Source organism: Aedes aegypti, chromosome 1 (genome assembly GCF_002204515.2).
Source record: "Aedes aegypti strain LVP_AGWG chromosome 1, AaegL5.0 Primary Assembly, whole genome shotgun sequence".
Taxonomy (NCBI): domain Eukaryota; kingdom Metazoa; phylum Arthropoda; class Insecta; order Diptera; family Culicidae; genus Aedes; species Aedes aegypti.
In genome coordinates this window covers 130,566,341-130,583,282 of record NC_035107.1, presented here as the reverse complement: position 1 = coordinate 130,583,282, position 16,942 = coordinate 130,566,341, and the positions used below count along the sequence as shown (strand labels likewise).

Sequence of the window (16,942 nt, the reverse complement as noted above, 5' to 3'; positions counted from 1 at the left end):
TTTTCGAGGCTCTTTGTACTTATGCAAGGTGCAATGTGCGACCGGCTTTGCTGGTAGCCTCGAGCGCATCGATTGCAGGTCAATCCAGTAACACCGTCTTTGCAGGGACATTGCCCAGTGGTATGGTTACATGTTTTTCCAGATGATCCTATAGGATGGCAGTCACAGGCTGTAATAAGATGAAAGAAATAGATTGTTTCAGTGTAATTGTGATTTTAGTTTAAGTTGATAATATTTAATGATTTATTATGAATCCATTAGAGACATCAATTGCTGATTACCCTGCTAGATTCGGCGTACAAAATACTGTCACGTATCCTGTTTAACATACCGAGATCGCTCGAGGATTCCTTCATCGGTGAATATCAGGCTGATTGATAACGGACCAGATGTTTACCTTGCGAATGATCTTAGATAAATTCCGGGAGTATGACTTGCAGACTCACCATCTGTGCACTGATTTTAAGGTAGCGTACGATTCAATACCAAAAGAGCTGTGGCAGATAATGTCTTAACATGGTTTTCCGGCGAAACTAACTAGGCTGATACATGCAACGCTGGATGGCTCGAAATCATGTGTTTGGATTACATTCTTGATTCTTATTGTGATTCTTCTTATGGCTCTTTACGGGCACGAAGCGTGGACGTACAAAGAAGCAGACCGGAATGCCTTACGTGTTTTCGAGCGTAAAGTGCTACGGATAATACTCGGTGGGAAACTATAAAATGCTGACGTAGTTTTATCAAGTTTTATCAAGTGTAAATTGATGGGAATACCATCAAGTGTGTGAAGTACGACCAGTGAATGAAATTATCGCGGAAATGAGACGAAAATAGGCATTTTTTAAGCAATTCGACAATTCATTGCCGCCTTTATCTGCGAGAAACAGATTTGGTGAACTGCTATAATTGTTGATCATTGTACTGTCGAAAAGCCAAGATCGCTCCGATCATATGCACTGATCCAACTTCATCGGCTCTAAACTTATCGCGATAATTATCATAAGGTAAATTACAAAAATGTTTGCCACCGACGGGATTCGAACCCATGACCATGAGCAAAAACGTTTGCAGAGTGCGCGCGCACCATAACCACTCGACCACGCCAGCTGAACAAAGGAGGAGAGAAATTTGGTATATAAAAGCTACATGCGGAAGCGAAAGACTCTTGGAACGACGAAACAAGAGTAGAAAAGAAGAAAGCCAACTTCTCGTTGCTGGTGATAACATAAATTCACTGCTGCAGATCTCGTGAGAGCACACTCTCGCAGTGCTGTACGGGTAGGATATTATCGCACGTCTCTTTCCCCCGGAAAATCGGCTTGAGTGATAGGTTTATGATTTTCGCCGTGACCGATAATTTCACTCCCTGAATACAACAGACTTCAGTGGGCCGGTCTTTTAGTGCGAATGTCAGACTAAAGAATTGCGAAAATAATATTCAGCGTGGAATTATGGTCGCGGTTAAGGTGACTTCGTGGAAGACTACGAGTATGCTGGCTGTTCGCAGTGATGAGGAGCAGGCGACCTTAAACGTTCAAGGCAACTAAAGAAGTGTCGCTCAAGACCGACATAGATAGAGCTCTACAATACGCCTAGCAAAGGCGTGACGCTATGCTTTTGCTATCAAGATTTCAAGATAGGTACTGTAGAAGTCCGTTGGATAAACCTTTGAATGAAAAATAAAGAATAAACAGTAATTCAGGTATTGACTGTTCTCCAAATTGTGTTGGTGTTCAAATCCTTCAACCCATTAGATAAAAAAAATCAAATGGTTTTCTTTTTATTTAAAAACAATTCCTTGCATCATCTTCTTCTTCTTCTTGGCATTAACGTCCCCCCACTGGGACAGAGCCGGCTACTCAGCTTAGTGTTCTTATGAGCACTTCTGCAGTTATTAACTGAGAGCTTTCTTTGCCTCAGTTGCCATTTTTGCATTCGTATATCGTGTGGCAGGTAAGATGATACTCTAAATATGCCAAGTGAAGTCAAGGAAAATTCCATTATGAAAAGATCCTGGACCGACCGGGAATCGAACCCAGACACCTTCAACATGGCTTTGCTTTGTAGCCGCGGACTCTAACCACTCGGCTAAGGAAGGCTTGCAGCATCGTAATGGCATAATACGATCTATGATACATCATGGACTAGATATTCTAGGTAATAAAGGTATTGATTTCTAATATTCAAATACCAACGCAACCAAAACTTGAAAGAAGTTTTATTAAATCAAAACATACCAAGATATATCCATTTGGTCTAAAGGCTATTATTTAAGTGTTTATAAGCTTAGCCTTTCTTAGCCGAGTGGTTAGAGTCCGCGGCTACAAAGCAAAGCCATGCTGAAGGTGTCTGGGTTCGAATCCCGAACGGTCCAGAATCTTTTCGTACCGTAATCCGGGGTATCATTGATCAGCGGGGTTACATTGATCGGAATGACCCATCTCATAAAAAGTTCGCATTATCATTTATTGATGGAACATTTCCAAATCATGAATGGTGCTTCTCTTTCTTTTAATCATCAGCTGATAAAAATGAAGATTTTTGCGAAAATTGCGTTTACCTTATGCGTAAATTTGGCAACTTTTCGAAACAATGATTCCAATGGTTAAGGATGACACTACCAAACATTCATGTCTTACGTAAGTTCTGTAAATGATATGAGCAAGGAAAATACTAAAAACGGATCCGCCGAAATCGATTCCGTTGTCAAAACTTTCACAAGTATGTTCAATTATGCAACTTTACCGAATTACTGTTAAGAATGTAACTTTTCCTTAGGAAATTGCCTACCTTTAGGCGTATTCCGTGGTTCGAGATGTTTTTAATTTTAAAATAACTCAAAAAGTAAATGACTTGTAAGCATTTGGCTTTCATATTCGGCTTCAGGGGCCTTAGTAGGTAACGAACGTTGTTTAAATAGGTGATCAATGTTACCCCATATCAGCTAAATAAAAAAATCACTTAAAACATTTTTTTTAACATGCTTAAACCTTTCAAAAAACAAAATAAAGTATATAGTAACGAAATATGGGTGGCAGTACTTGTTTTAAAAATATAAAATTTGCAATTATTGCAAATTTGCAACCAAATATTTAAGAAATATTCAAAAATATGATCAATGTTACCCCGGATTACGGTAATGGAAATTTCCTCGACTTCCCTGGGCATAGAGTATAATCATACCTGCCATACAATATACGAATGCAAAAATGGCAAGTTTGGCAAAGAAAGCTCAGAGTTAATAACTGTGGATGTGCTCATAAGAACACTAAGCTGAGAAGCAGGCACTGTCCCCGTGAGGACGTTAATGCCAAGAAGAAGAAGAAAAAGCTTAGCTTAGCTCAGATTTATATTGTGCTGTCCATATGATAATTGTTTCCACTTCCCTTCTATTTTCAAACAACAGCACTCGATTTTAGTCAATTTAAAGATTCATATTGTACTTTTTGAACTGTAAAACAATAAAAAAATCCCACATAACTATGCACATTTTGATAAATCATTGAAAATGTTGCAACCGCTCGTCATTGATATTAATCATAACACGTCATTTGCTATCAAATTACCATTAAATCATTTTTCTTCTTTGCCCAAAGCACTAACGAACAGTTGGTTGCTCAACGATACAGCAGTCCAGTTGTAAGGGATGCCATCCGACAGATAGGTAGAGGCAGAGCAACAAGCAGAGTAGAGTAGCACTGTTCTGCACATGGGGCCTTCCTTAGCCTAGCGGTAACGTCCGCGGTTACAAAATAAAGTCATGCTGAAGGTGTCTAGGTTCGATTTTCGTTCGGCCCTGGGATAAAATGCCCAGTGCCATAGTGCCTGACATACGATATACGAATGGGGAAACTACAACTTTGGCAAAGTAAGCTCTCAGTCAAAAACTGTGGAAATATTCATAGTACACAAAAACTGTGAAACAGGCTGTGTCCCAGGGACGTAACGCCAAGAAAAAGAAGAAGAAGCTCTCCGACGAACGGGGCATTGTCTGCCCCTCGTGTCATATCACAAAGTTCTAGAGCGGGCGTCAGACTCATAAATCATCAAACATTCTAGCCTTCTGTCTCGGTGGCCAGTTAATCTGACAGGGGAGCAAGAGGAACAAAGGAGAAAATGTTGTCCGAGACAAAGCTAGTGGCAGATCCTGGAGGCTGCTGCTATGATGGATGGACGTCTTGAGTAAATACTGTCTTCATGGTATATTTGCTCTTTAACGGTTCCAGTAGGCACTTTGGAAAATTGAGACATTTGCTCAATCACGATGTTGATTTGAAAACAAGAGCAGAAAAGAAATTATTTATGCAAGATACTGAGTTTTGCATGGAGTTCTATCGATATTCAATTGTTCATTTTTGGAGCAGATGACAATTTTCATTGATTTTAAAATCTTTACTACCTTCTAGCATGTTTTTGTGACTTTTGGGACAATGCATGCAAAGATTTTGATGGTGGTTCTGATAAGGTTGACCATAGAAATAATTGAACAAATTTCAAGCACAAACGGCATTTTTTATTAATCAGAAAATAACTTCAAAAAACACATAACCATTCGTTCAAGACCGCTTCTTCGAATTATACCATCAAAAATTCAGAAATTTTTCTCCCTATTGAAGAATTTCGGTGAAAATCTCTGTAAGAAATCCTTGGATAAATAATCCTTGAATGTTATCCAGGAGGAATCCTTGGAGGAATTCCTATTCCCCCAGGAAATAACGAATTAAGCGAAATCATAGAAGGTATTTCTGGGGGATTCTAGCAGATATTCTTGGAGGAACCCTTGAAAGTATTCCTTTTGGAATCCCTGGAGTAAAACTCTTGGTAAGGTATTTCTAATAGACTCCCTGAAATTATTTCTTAAAAAAAACCCTGAAATTATTCGTAGAAGAATTCTTTGTATAATCCCTGGATGTATTCTTGGAGGAAACCTCAGAGGTACTCCTAGAGGAATCTTTTAAGGATTCCCTTTAGGCATTTTTGGTAGTATTTCAGCAGGTGTTTCTCATGCCATTTTTACTTTGAACGTTGTGCACCCGCTAACCAATTAAAAAATATTCAGATTGAAAGCTGTCAAACCAACGAAAGTACCCGGCATCTAAGGTATTTACTTGTAGAATTAAAATTTGATTATTAAAAAAAATCGCAGAAAAATTCTATAAAATAACTAAGTGGAATTTCAAATAAAATCTAATAACACTTCGTAGATATTGTGACCAAAAATATTTATGAATATTGTTTACTGAATTTTTACTTGAATTTGTAACATTTGTCAAAAATGAAAAAATACATGGAAAATATAGGATCATTTGAAATTTAGATTAAAGAGGCTTTAGGACTTTAATCTCCTATTATTTTGAAGGTACTTGCAAAATGTTGGAGAAAATCTGAAAACTATTGAAAATAAATAAAGCAGTAAATCAGGTCTTTTTTATTGTCTATGGCTTGGTGCGTACATAGTTGGGATTTTATGTAATTTTCTCATTTTGAATGAGTTCTAATGACCCTAATTTTTTCCACGATGATTTGGATGATTATTTTATTGATTTAGAATTGTTTTCAGATTTTATACGTTTATATAATACGGTTCTATGCCACATTGATTCCAAATTTTAGTCGACCCGATGCTGAGACGTAAATGTAAATGTAACGTTCCGTTCTGTTACGCTAAGCAAACGGCTTACGCGCCACCTTCCAATAAGAAGGACCGTTAGCTCTTTCTAATTACCCGGCATGAAACTACCCTCTCAGGGCAGGTCACCTAGTTAATGAGAACCGATGTCGCACTAAAACAACCCAAACGTCTCCAAAAACTAACCAGAACCAATTCCAAAATCTTCAAAACAACCGAAACCGAAAATAAATTCAGAAATTAACCAATGGGGGAAATGCTTATTCACTAAAAGAACCCAAACACCAATCTTAAATCTAGCCAAAATATCAATTCGTGACGTAATAAAAAACTAGTGAAGTAATCTAACTAATCTAGAAGTAAGTTTATTTGAATCAAAAATTCAATCCGAAGTTACTTTATTTGCTAAAAATTTAAATTTATCGAGTTCAAATCGATTGCCTTAAATTTAACGTTTATTTAATTTATTCAAATTCAAACAAGCCTAATCCCTAATGTGACGTCACGATTTAAATCAAGTTTTGATTTATCTTTGAGCAAATTCTTATTTTCTATTGTCAGATCTGACCTTTTCTTCTCGGCGACAATCCCTCGTCGGTTGTCCCATGCAGTTCACCGATAGTAAAACTTCACGTACGTACTCACCAATTGCTGTGGGTCAAACTTACTCCATCGACCGGTAAAGCCAACATGTGATTCGCGCGTCGGCGTCGCTTAAGGGGTAAAGGCGTCCCCTTGTTGTGGAGTGAAGAGCTTCTTATAAGAACGATGCTCACGCCGGACGAATTGGCGAGCGAAATGTCACACGAGCGTTGGTAGCCGATGTTGCACAGCAATTTCAGGGACCGGTGCCGTTCTCGGGAACTTACAGCCTCTTGGCGACGGCCGATCGTAGTCCCAGCCGTAGCCGAGGGAGGGCTTCTAGTTGATCCCAGCCCAGATTAGCCGCCCACGTTGATTGGGCAAGGAGGGCCTATTCAACGCGGATTCTCACTTAATTTGCTCACTAAATAATCAAGTTAGGCTTACCTGAATTCTTATTCACCAAATCTCACAATATCTCAGGCACTTTTTCAAAATATTACAATTCGACTCGACAAATTCAAAATTCTAAACGATGAACATAAAAGACACATAAACTGAAATTAATACACTAAGTAAATCTAAAACTCCCGAAACTTACTTCGAGTTTAGTTTAAACCAAAATACAAAGTCACAATTAGACTTAAGTTAAACTCAAACACTTTCAAAATCACTCCGACTAATAACGATCTTATCGCTTTGACGCACTCCACTATAATAAATGAACAATCGCGATCCAGACTTAAAAAAGGGTTGAGCTAATTTAGAAGAACGCAATTTCCACCCGAATGCGTACAATGGTTGTACTATCTTTTGTTTTCTTTTAATTGGCTAATTTGGGAATTTTCATATTAGCCCATCGGCGCAATTTAGTAGGAGCGACGAGAGAAATTCTGGTCAATTCTCTAAGACGCAATAGATTTGAATTTCCGAAATATTTCTTTAGTTCCTTTCAATGAACATAGGTGGCGTCTTGTTTGGTTGGTGTTCGGACTAAACTTGAAGCTATGCTGTCAGTTTGCGACATTCACGACGAACTCTAGTATACATAACAAATACAAACAAATTTTATCAATGAGAACGAAAACTACGAATAGGGTTCTAAATGACGTTACATTATCGCCCCCACTAAATAAATAAAAATTTTGAAATTTAAAGAAATTTCAAAATTTTTATAAGAAAAGAAGGCTTATCTTCAAATTAACAAACAAACAAATTAATCAATGATCTGAATATTCTTCTATTACCTACGTATTTCCGAATCTGAGCTAACCGAATACTTCAGAATAATCTGAAACCAATATCCTAATTTCCTAAACTAAACCAATTTTCCGATTACATCAGACCGAATCTGATACAAATTTCTAACCTAATTATCCGATCACCTCAGTAACAACTGAGAAAGATTTCCGAATGTCGGTCCGATTTGCTTCAACATACTTGAAAATTAATCGAACCGATTTCATACACCGATAAACATCAGAACTAATCTGATAAGCTACTGAAACTAAATCTAACCGAATACTGCAAACAAAATTGCAAATTCTTGATTTTATAACCCTATTGAACTAACTTACAGCATATCCGAAATGACCTAACACTAATACTACTACACATCTGAACACTGGTTACCAATGACGAAACAACGTACAACTGTCAAAACTCACTAAACATAACAAACAACGAACGAAATTATTGATCCGAAAGGTAATTTATGCTAAAATTTAATATTTTACAACGTTACAAACTCTATTTTAGGTCTAAAATTAAGCAAATTGAAGTGGGATTTCATATTCCTATCGAAGATATGCAGAACTGAGTTAATTTACAAGTGTTTTGACGATTTTTCTGCTGATACATGTACGCATTCTCAACTTCGCACATCATAACGCACGATCGAAGTTGGATGTGGGAATTTCCCAACAGAAATTCTGCCCATTCTATGCTAGCTATCAATGATAATAGCTGCATCAGAGCACTTCTGAGCGAAATCATTTCCCGACAACGTGAGGAAACAGCTGATGTGACATCTCGAACGTTGGAGCTCCGTAGCACCTCCAGGAGTATTTTAGTGGAAAGGATTGTTGCTGTGCCTCCGGTTTAAGGACACAGTCATAGCTGGTTTTTTTATTCGGTAACATAAGCTCAAGATTTTGTCAACGATCGAGGAAACACGAGGACATCTCGGATCGGACTAACGTTGCACCACATAAGTGTATTTTTGTTATTTTGACTGGTGTATGCACTACGCGGCCGTAGTGCAGTCATAGCTTGACCTATTTATGCTCGTTTAAGGAACGAACCGTGGAAAGTGCCGGGTATACGGTGTCCATCCTCCGATTCAAGGATGTAAGTGTTGGTACCGAGCACTCCCTTAATTCGTGCCTTAGTGAATTTCGATCCAAATTTGCCCACAAAATTGCCACTTTTGTCAGAAAGGTGAACATTACGTTTATATACGATGTCGCCTTTCTTGAACGTATGTTTTTGGTTCGATCGAAGATTGTAAGGTCGCGAATACTTCTGGTAGGCCTTATAGAGATTAGAGCGAACTAGTTCGTAGAGTTTCGTAAGCTCTTCTTTTCGTTTTGTGGCATCGTAGTCCTGTCCATCCCCGAGTTCTTGAAGATTTTCGTACTCTTGGCCGTGACTTATCATGTCACGTCCGAAGTTCACGAAATAGGGTGTATGTCCAGTGCTTTCATGCACACTAGTCCGAATGGCACGAGCTATCGTTTGCACCGAGTCATCCCAGTTTTTATGATCGGCTTGTTTGTTCAATGCACAGCGGATTGCAGTGACTATCACTCGATTTACTCTTTCAGCGGGATTAGGGGCCGGGTGATAGACAGCTAGATTCCATTGAGTAACTCCGTACTCCTTCAACAACTTCTTAAAGGAATCCGAAACGAAGACCTTAGCGTTGTCGGTTATACAAATTGACGGTGCACCGAAGAGATTGAAGACTAGATTCTCCATTACAGTACATACCGCAGGAGCAGTGGCTGTCTTCATACACTGTGCCAAAACGAATTTCGAAAAGAAATCGCAAATGACCAGAATCCACACATTTCCTTTGCGTGACCGAGGGTATGGCCCAAGAAAATCTATGGAGATCATCTCCCAAGGTCTTGAACACACTTTGGGTTTACCACATGGGGGTTGAACGTTGTGGTTGGGAACTTTTGACTCCTTACACACTTCGCAACTGAAGCAGTACCGTTTAATGTCGCTAGCCATTCTTGGCCAATAATAGCGTTCACGAATCTTGGTCAGTGTTTTCAGGAAACCGAGATGAGCTTCACAGTGAACATTTTTAATAATTTCTCTTCGATCAGGTCCTGGAACTACTTGCTTCCATCTATGGGCAGGGTCTTCAATCAAAGTCGAATTCGTAATAAACTTAAAGACGTTCCCGTTGACTACTTTAAAGTCGGGATATTTCTGTGGATTATGCTCAATCTGATACTTGAGTCCATCAATATATGGATCTGACAGATGAATGTCCACCGTATAGATGCTTCTACTGAGGCAGTCAGCTGGGATGTTCTCGCAGCCCTTTTTATATCGCAGCTCAATGTCATACTTTGATAACTTCAAAGCCCACCGAGCGATACGCGGACTCCGAGACTCAATAGACATGGTCTGGAGAAAAGTAAGGCTCATTGCATCTGTTTGCACAATAAAGCGACTTCCTTCGACAAAATGTCGGAAGTGCTCAATACTTAATAGTACGGCCAGGCATTCCCTTTCGGTTGCACTGTACCGACGTTGTGTGCTGGATAACTTTTTGGAAAAGTAAGCAATGCATTTCCTCTCACCTTTCTGCAATTGCACCAAAACTGCACCAACCGCAAGGTCGGAACTATCAGTTTCGATGATGAATTGCTCTGAGAAGTCTGGATTTGCTAAGGCAGGAGCAGATACCAACGCTTCTTTCAGCTTGTTGAGAGCTTCATCCGCTTCAGCAGTCCATTCAAACTTTTTCCGTCCCTTCTTTAACAAGTTGGTCAATGGAGTCGTGATTTCAGAATATTTGCTGATAAATTTAGGATAGAAACCAGCCAGACCTAGTAGACGACGTACTTCTTTAACCGACCTAGGCGCAGGATAATCGAGGATTGGTTGTACCTTTGCAACATCCGTCGATAATCCGGCTTCAGAGATGACGTACCCCAAATATCGTATGCTGGTTTGACAGAATTTGGATTTTGTAAGGTTAATGGTCAAACCCGCGTTTCGTAACCTTTCGGCAACACATTTTATGAGTCGTACATGTTCTTCAAAAGTCTCAGCTGCTATGATGATGTCATCCAAGTATACATACACGAATGGCTCCAAATCATGGCCAATAACTTGGGTCATGAGCCTAGACATCGTCGCTGGGGCGTTGATTAAGCCAAAAGGCATAACCTTGAACCTGAAGAGGCCTTTGTTGGTCCTAAAGGCAGTTTCATTTTTGGCATTTTCGTCCAACTCAACTTGATAATACGACTCGGTCAAATCGATGACTGAGAAGTATCGAGCTTTACTGATACGATGCAAGATCTGAGACATGTTTGGTATGGGAAACTCATCTTTCTTCGTGACAGAATTCAATCGTCGCGAGTCCAGACATATTCTCCACTTTCCGTTGGGTTTCCTAATAGGCAATAACGGATTTAAGAAGTCTGCGGAGGTCAGACATTCTTCAATTACGTCAAGCCTACGTAATCGCTCCATTTCTTCATCGATCACCTTTTCTACAGTCGGTGACCACTTATAAAGTGGTATTTTCTTGGGGGTCGCGCCTACAATCAAATCTATCGAATGTTTTATGAGATTAGTGCGTCCTAAGTGACCTTCACGTGTTGCTGGAAGTTCCTGGATAGCCCTAAATAAAAGTTCTCTCTGCTCAGTGCTCAATTTATGTTCCGTAACAATATCGTTCGAGGTTGTTAAAGGATTGGATGGCAGTTCTACGGTTGGCATCTCTAATGAATCATCGTCTGCCTTCGGATCTAGAGATTGATTGGTGTCAAGATCAGGGACTAAATGAAAACAAACTTTGCCTTCATCTTCACTAAAATAACTTTCTGCCAGTAATAAGGTATGATTCTCTGACGGATCTGCAATCATTGGCCTTTGATTCGGGTTAATCGTTAACTGAAAGTTGAATGCTTTCAGGAAATCGATTCCGAGAATCAAGGTTTTGCAAACTTCCGGTACGATAACGGTAGGAATAATCTTGGTGATTTTCTGAAACTCGAACGGAATATTGACATATCCCAGGCAGCTATATGAAGTTCGATCAGCTGTCGAAACCTTAAGACGACTAGGCAGAATCTTAAGTCCGAGACGGTCTATTAATTTCTGCGAGCTCATGATTGTCACACTAGCTCCAGTGTCAATAAGACCTTCAACTTCTATGCCCAAAACATTAACTATAATTGTGGGACAACGATTAAACTGAGTATGGATAGTATACATGGTATTGAAGTATTCGAACCTACGATTGGAGACCTCTTGATCGTTAAGGTTCAGAGAGGGGTCCCCATATCTCTCTTTACCTAATCGTTTTTTGATTTCACCTCAGATAATGGTCGAATATTGTGCTGTTGAGGACACCGGAAAGCCGTAGTGTCCGGATGCCCGCAAACATGGCAAAAAATTGTCTTCTGGCGGTCACACTCCTTCCAAATATGACCAACCTTCCTACAATTCCAGCACAAAGGTTGTCGTTGGCCATTGTTGAAAGAGCTTCGAGCATTATCAGCTGGAGATAGACGAGCTTTGTTTGAAGTTACCTTCTCCGCTTGGAGAACAGCTATTTCTTCTTCATCATCAGCTTGAACCACAAACTCGTCCTCTTCCTCAAGAAGAACTTCGTTTACCAGATGAGGTTTTGTTTGGACACGTTGGCCATACAAAGTCCCTTCCAAGGTATCGAATTTGTAGCAAAGCTGAGCCAAGTGTTCAACGGAGTAAATCTTTTCCAAAGCAAGTCTTCTTTTGTAAGAAAGTTTCATATTTTCAATAATGAGCTCAAATTTTTCTCCTTCTGTCAATGGTTTGATCAAGCGCTGTGCCATGGTCTCTATATCGGTAAGGAAAGCGCTAAATAGTTCATTAGGGCGTTGTTTCCTATTGCGCATTTCTTCCTTTACGAACCTGTCGCGATTTGGATTGTCGTACCTCATTTGCAAGTAGTACAGCAAGGTATCCCACGAGTTAAACTTGGATTCATAAGCTGTATACCAAACGTACGCATCATCTCGGAACAGGAGGTGAGCGTGTGTTCGCAATTCTTCCTTGCTCACTTGGTACGAACGACAAAGGAGATCAATCTGTCTCAAGAAGTCGATCACCGGGACTGGATTTGAGTCTCCTGCAAACTTAGGCCACTTTTCAATAATATTGCAGGTCTGGTGTGGCAATCTTCGCTGTCCTAATGTACCGTTATTTCCTGAAGACAACGAGGCCGGAAATTGTATCGGACTCTGGGTATTCCCTGCAAATTGAGGCATCTGAGTCGAGTTAAGCTGAGATTGGAATGGCATTGAATTTCTTTCTGTGCCGATTCCTAACAAAGGAGTAAACGGAATATTGTTACTCGAGGATTGAGGTCCTGGGGCGTTCTGTAACTGTAATGGTGGCGATAATCTCGGTACACTTTCGTTGCGTTCGCCTGTAGATGTTATTCCAAAATTATCAAACTGTTCCCTCACGTTATTTACAACAGTCTCACGCACCAATGGACGATCTGATCGTTCATTCAACAAAGTTCTCACGCATGATTGTACGTAATTTTCTATTTCGGAAATATGCACGTACTCCCTAAGATTCAGTTGCTGATTCGCGTTTGTATTTGCAGGTTGAACAGAAACGGTTTCTCGTGGCTCTGGTACTGAATTTCCAGTATTAAAGGGTTGGCGAACTCTTTCATCTAACCAAGGACGATATTGGCCCTCTTGTGGGTTGGAAGATGGTTCCCCTTGGGATACCGGAGGTCCCATTGACCAAAAATCAGTTCGTGATCCACGAGAAGGTTTCGGAACGGTTCCTGCAACAGAGTTCCTTTCTTCATTAAAGCCAATCACATTAAGGGGCTGAGGAACACTACCTCCAGAGGCTTCTGGGTCAACCGATGACGAATTCTGTCTAGGAGGATTCAAGCATGACAAATCTTCTCCGGAACGGAATCGAACATTACGAAAAGGCAGAGGATTTCCTTCAGCGGACATTCTACCGAGCGAAGCTTGCTGCATTTCACTCTGCAGATTCCCTGGGGCTGGGAAACGGCTGTCCAACGAATGTCGATTTTCGACAATGAACGGATTCAAAACATTCTCTGACATCTGGAGTGGATCTTCAACCGCGTCGTTGCGAGTTTCGCTGCCAACAGCTCCTTCAGCTGAAGATTGCATCTCTGGATTAACCATCGGGGGTGTAGCTAGCCGCATCTGACCACCCACACTCTGATTCGGAGGCGAGACTACTCCGGTAGGCTCCGAAGAAACTCCGGCATTCGAAACAGCTCCTAGCTGGTTCAAATCGAGCTGAAAATAACGTCCTGCTAATCCAAAAACAAATTTCATCAGCGCCAGACGAGTCTGCTCTCCAGACGCTGTAGTCGCGTGGCATCTACGAAGACGCCGATAGTGGTGAATCAGCCTAGATCGACACCCAATCGGTCTGCCAGCCAGCAGAGAATCTTCAATCTGCTTCACAGCTGCAGCAACGGTTACGTATTCGTCGTTGATGGTGTTCGACGTTGGAAACTCCTGGTTTTCCTCACGACGAATCAAATAGCGAAGGATACGACGATTATCTGTGCTGCGACCGATGGCCGAATTCCGCAATTTCAGCTCATAGGCCACTTCTTCGTCATTTAAATCATCCGCATTCATATAGTAATTCTCCATTTTGAAGAAATTTCTTTCCACACCAAAACAATCACTTCAATTCACTATTATTGAATTCAATTTAGAAGAAAATCTTACTTTAAATTCACTTTATAACCAAACAAATTCGAAATGAATGACAGTTGTACGAATGTTCTACTTTATAAGCAATTATCGAAAAAAAAAACAAAATTTCACCGAAAAATTATCGAACCTAAACCGATATTAAACTAATCGACTTCAAACGAACCGAAATTCAATAATTTATTATTCTAAACCGATAGCCGATTGCATTTGCAATCAAAATTCAAAATTTGTTATCCTATTTTCAATTCAGATCGAATAATCAATCAATTTTAAAAAGATCCTAGTCAATTTTCCAATTACCAACTTTCAAATTACTAATCAGCAATGCCAAGCTTAAAAAGCCAGGCCCCACGTTGGGCGCCAAAATGTAACGTTCCCTTCTGTTACGCTAAGCAAACGGCTTACGCGCCACCTTCCAATAAGAAGGACCGTTAGCTCTTTCTAATTACCCGGCATGAAACTACCCTCTCAGGGCAGGTCACCTAGTTAATGAGAACCGATGTCGCACTAAAACAACCCAAACGTCTCCAAAAACTAACCAGAACCAATTCCAAAATCTTCAAAACAACCGAAACCGAAAATAAATTCAGAAATTAACCAATGGGGGAAATGCTTATTCACTAAAAGAACCCAAACACCAATCTTAAATCTAGCCAAAATATCAATTCGTGACGTAATAAAAAACTAGTGAAGTAATCTAACTAATCTAGAAGTAAGTTTATTTGAATCAAAAATTCAATCCGAAGTTACTTTATTTGCTAAAAATTTAAATTTATCGAGTTCAAATCGATTGCCTTAAATTTAACGTTTATTTAATTTATTCAAATTCAAACAAGCCTAATCCCTAATGTGACGTCACGATTTAAATCAAGTTTTGATTTATCTTTGAGCAAATTCTTATTTTCTATTGTCAGATCTGACCTTTTCTTCTCGGCGACAATCCCTCGTCGGTTGTCCCATGCAGTTCACCGATAGTAAAACTTCACGTACGTACTCACCAATTGCTGTGGGTCAAACTTTCTCCATCGACCGGTAAAGCCAACATGTGATTCGCGCGTCGGCGTCGCTTAAGGGGTAAAGGCGTCCCCTTGTTGTGGAGTGAAGAGCTTCTTATAAGAACGATGCTCACGCCGGACGAATTGGCGAGCGAAATGTCACACGAGCGTTGGTAGCCGATGTTGCACAGCAATTTCAGGGACCGGTGCCGTTCTCGGGAACTTACAGCCTCTTGGCGACGGCCGATCGTAGTCCCAGCCGTAGCCGAGGGAGGGCTTCTAGTTGATCCCAGCCCAGATTAGCCGCCCACGTTGATTGGGCAAGGAGGGCCTATTCAACGCGGATTCTCACTTAATTTGCTCACTAAATAATCAAGTTAGGCTTACCTGAATTCTTATTCACCAAATCTCACAATATCTCAGGCACTTTTTCAAAATATTACAATTCGACTCGACAAATTCAAAATTCTAAACGATGAACATAAAAGACACATAAACTGAAATTAATACACTAAGTAAATCTAAAACTCCCGAAACTTACTTCGAGTTTAGTTTAAACCAAAATACAAAGTCACAATTAGACTTAAGTTAAACTCAAACACTTTCAAAATCACTCCGACTAATAACGATCTTATCGCTTTGACGCACTCCACTATAATAAATGAACAATCGCGATCCAGACTTAAAAAAGGGTTGAGCTAATTTAGAAGAACGCAATTTCCACCCGAATGCGTACAATGGTTGTACTATCTTTTGTTTTCTTTTAATTGGCTAATTTGGGAATTTTCATATTAGCCCATCGGCGCAATTTAGTAGGAGCGACGAGAGAAATTCTGGTCAATTCTCTAAGACGCAATAGATTTGAATTTCCGAAATATTTCTTTAGTTCCTTTCAATGAACATAGGTGGCGTCTTGTTTGGTTGGTGTTCGGACTAAACTTGAAGCTATGCTGTCAGTTTGCGACATTCACGACGAACTCTAGTATACATAACAAATACAAACAAATTTTATCAATGAGAACGAAAACTACGAATAGGGTTCTAAATGACGTTACACTATCCATGTGTTTTCAATGTAATTTTTGAAAAATATTACGACTCCAAATAAAAATTTAGCGAACAAAATAAAAAAATCTATTCACCTACGAAGTAGGTCAACACATTGCCATTAGAATAAGCCACAGAGAGTTTGAATTCTTTCTATAATCCCCGAGATAAGGACAATAATCTTTATGATTTGAGGGAGATGGCCCCAAAATTTGGAACGGGATTGTGTAGCTATTCTATAAATTCCAGCATGATTTCATACACCCTTTGAAATTCAATATTAAATTCCTTGATAAATAACATAATCGAAGCCAAATCTCAAATTCTCAAGAGCACAAATCTGGAAAACTAAACATCCGTTTGAGCTGAAAACTTAATCGATTGGTCACTAGCTGGTGATGGTCAATCGATTAAGTTTTTAGCTCAAATGGGTGTTCGGTTCTCCAGATTTGTGCTCTTGAGAATTTGAGGTTTGGCTTCGATTCATCTTCACTTTAAGAGAGTTTCTGAAAAATTCGCTGAATCTTGGAAAAGTGCCTTGAAAATTCTGGAGGAAGCCTTCTAAAAATCTTTGGAGCACTTGTTTGAGAATTTCTGCAGAAAATTCTGGACCAATTTTCAATCTCTCATGTGTATAAATTTCGCGAGGAATCATTAGTTCAATATCTGAAGAAATTACTGTGGGTATTCTTTCAGGAATGCCGGAAGGAATCACT

General features: G+C 39.8%; 1 protein-coding gene across 2 annotated transcripts in view; it reads right to left on the bottom strand.

The window, feature by feature from the left end:
- LOC5576881 (netrin-B) overlaps positions 1-16,942 on the bottom strand; it is a 275,274-nt gene that overhangs the window by 63,347 nt on the left and 194,985 nt on the right. For both annotated transcript variants that reach the window (XM_021847767.1, XM_021847759.1), the window contains one exon: positions 20-169. In XM_021847767.1, the coding sequence (XP_021703459.1) occupies positions 20-169 (150 nt within the window). The remainder of the gene's footprint in view (positions 1-19; positions 170-16,942) is intronic.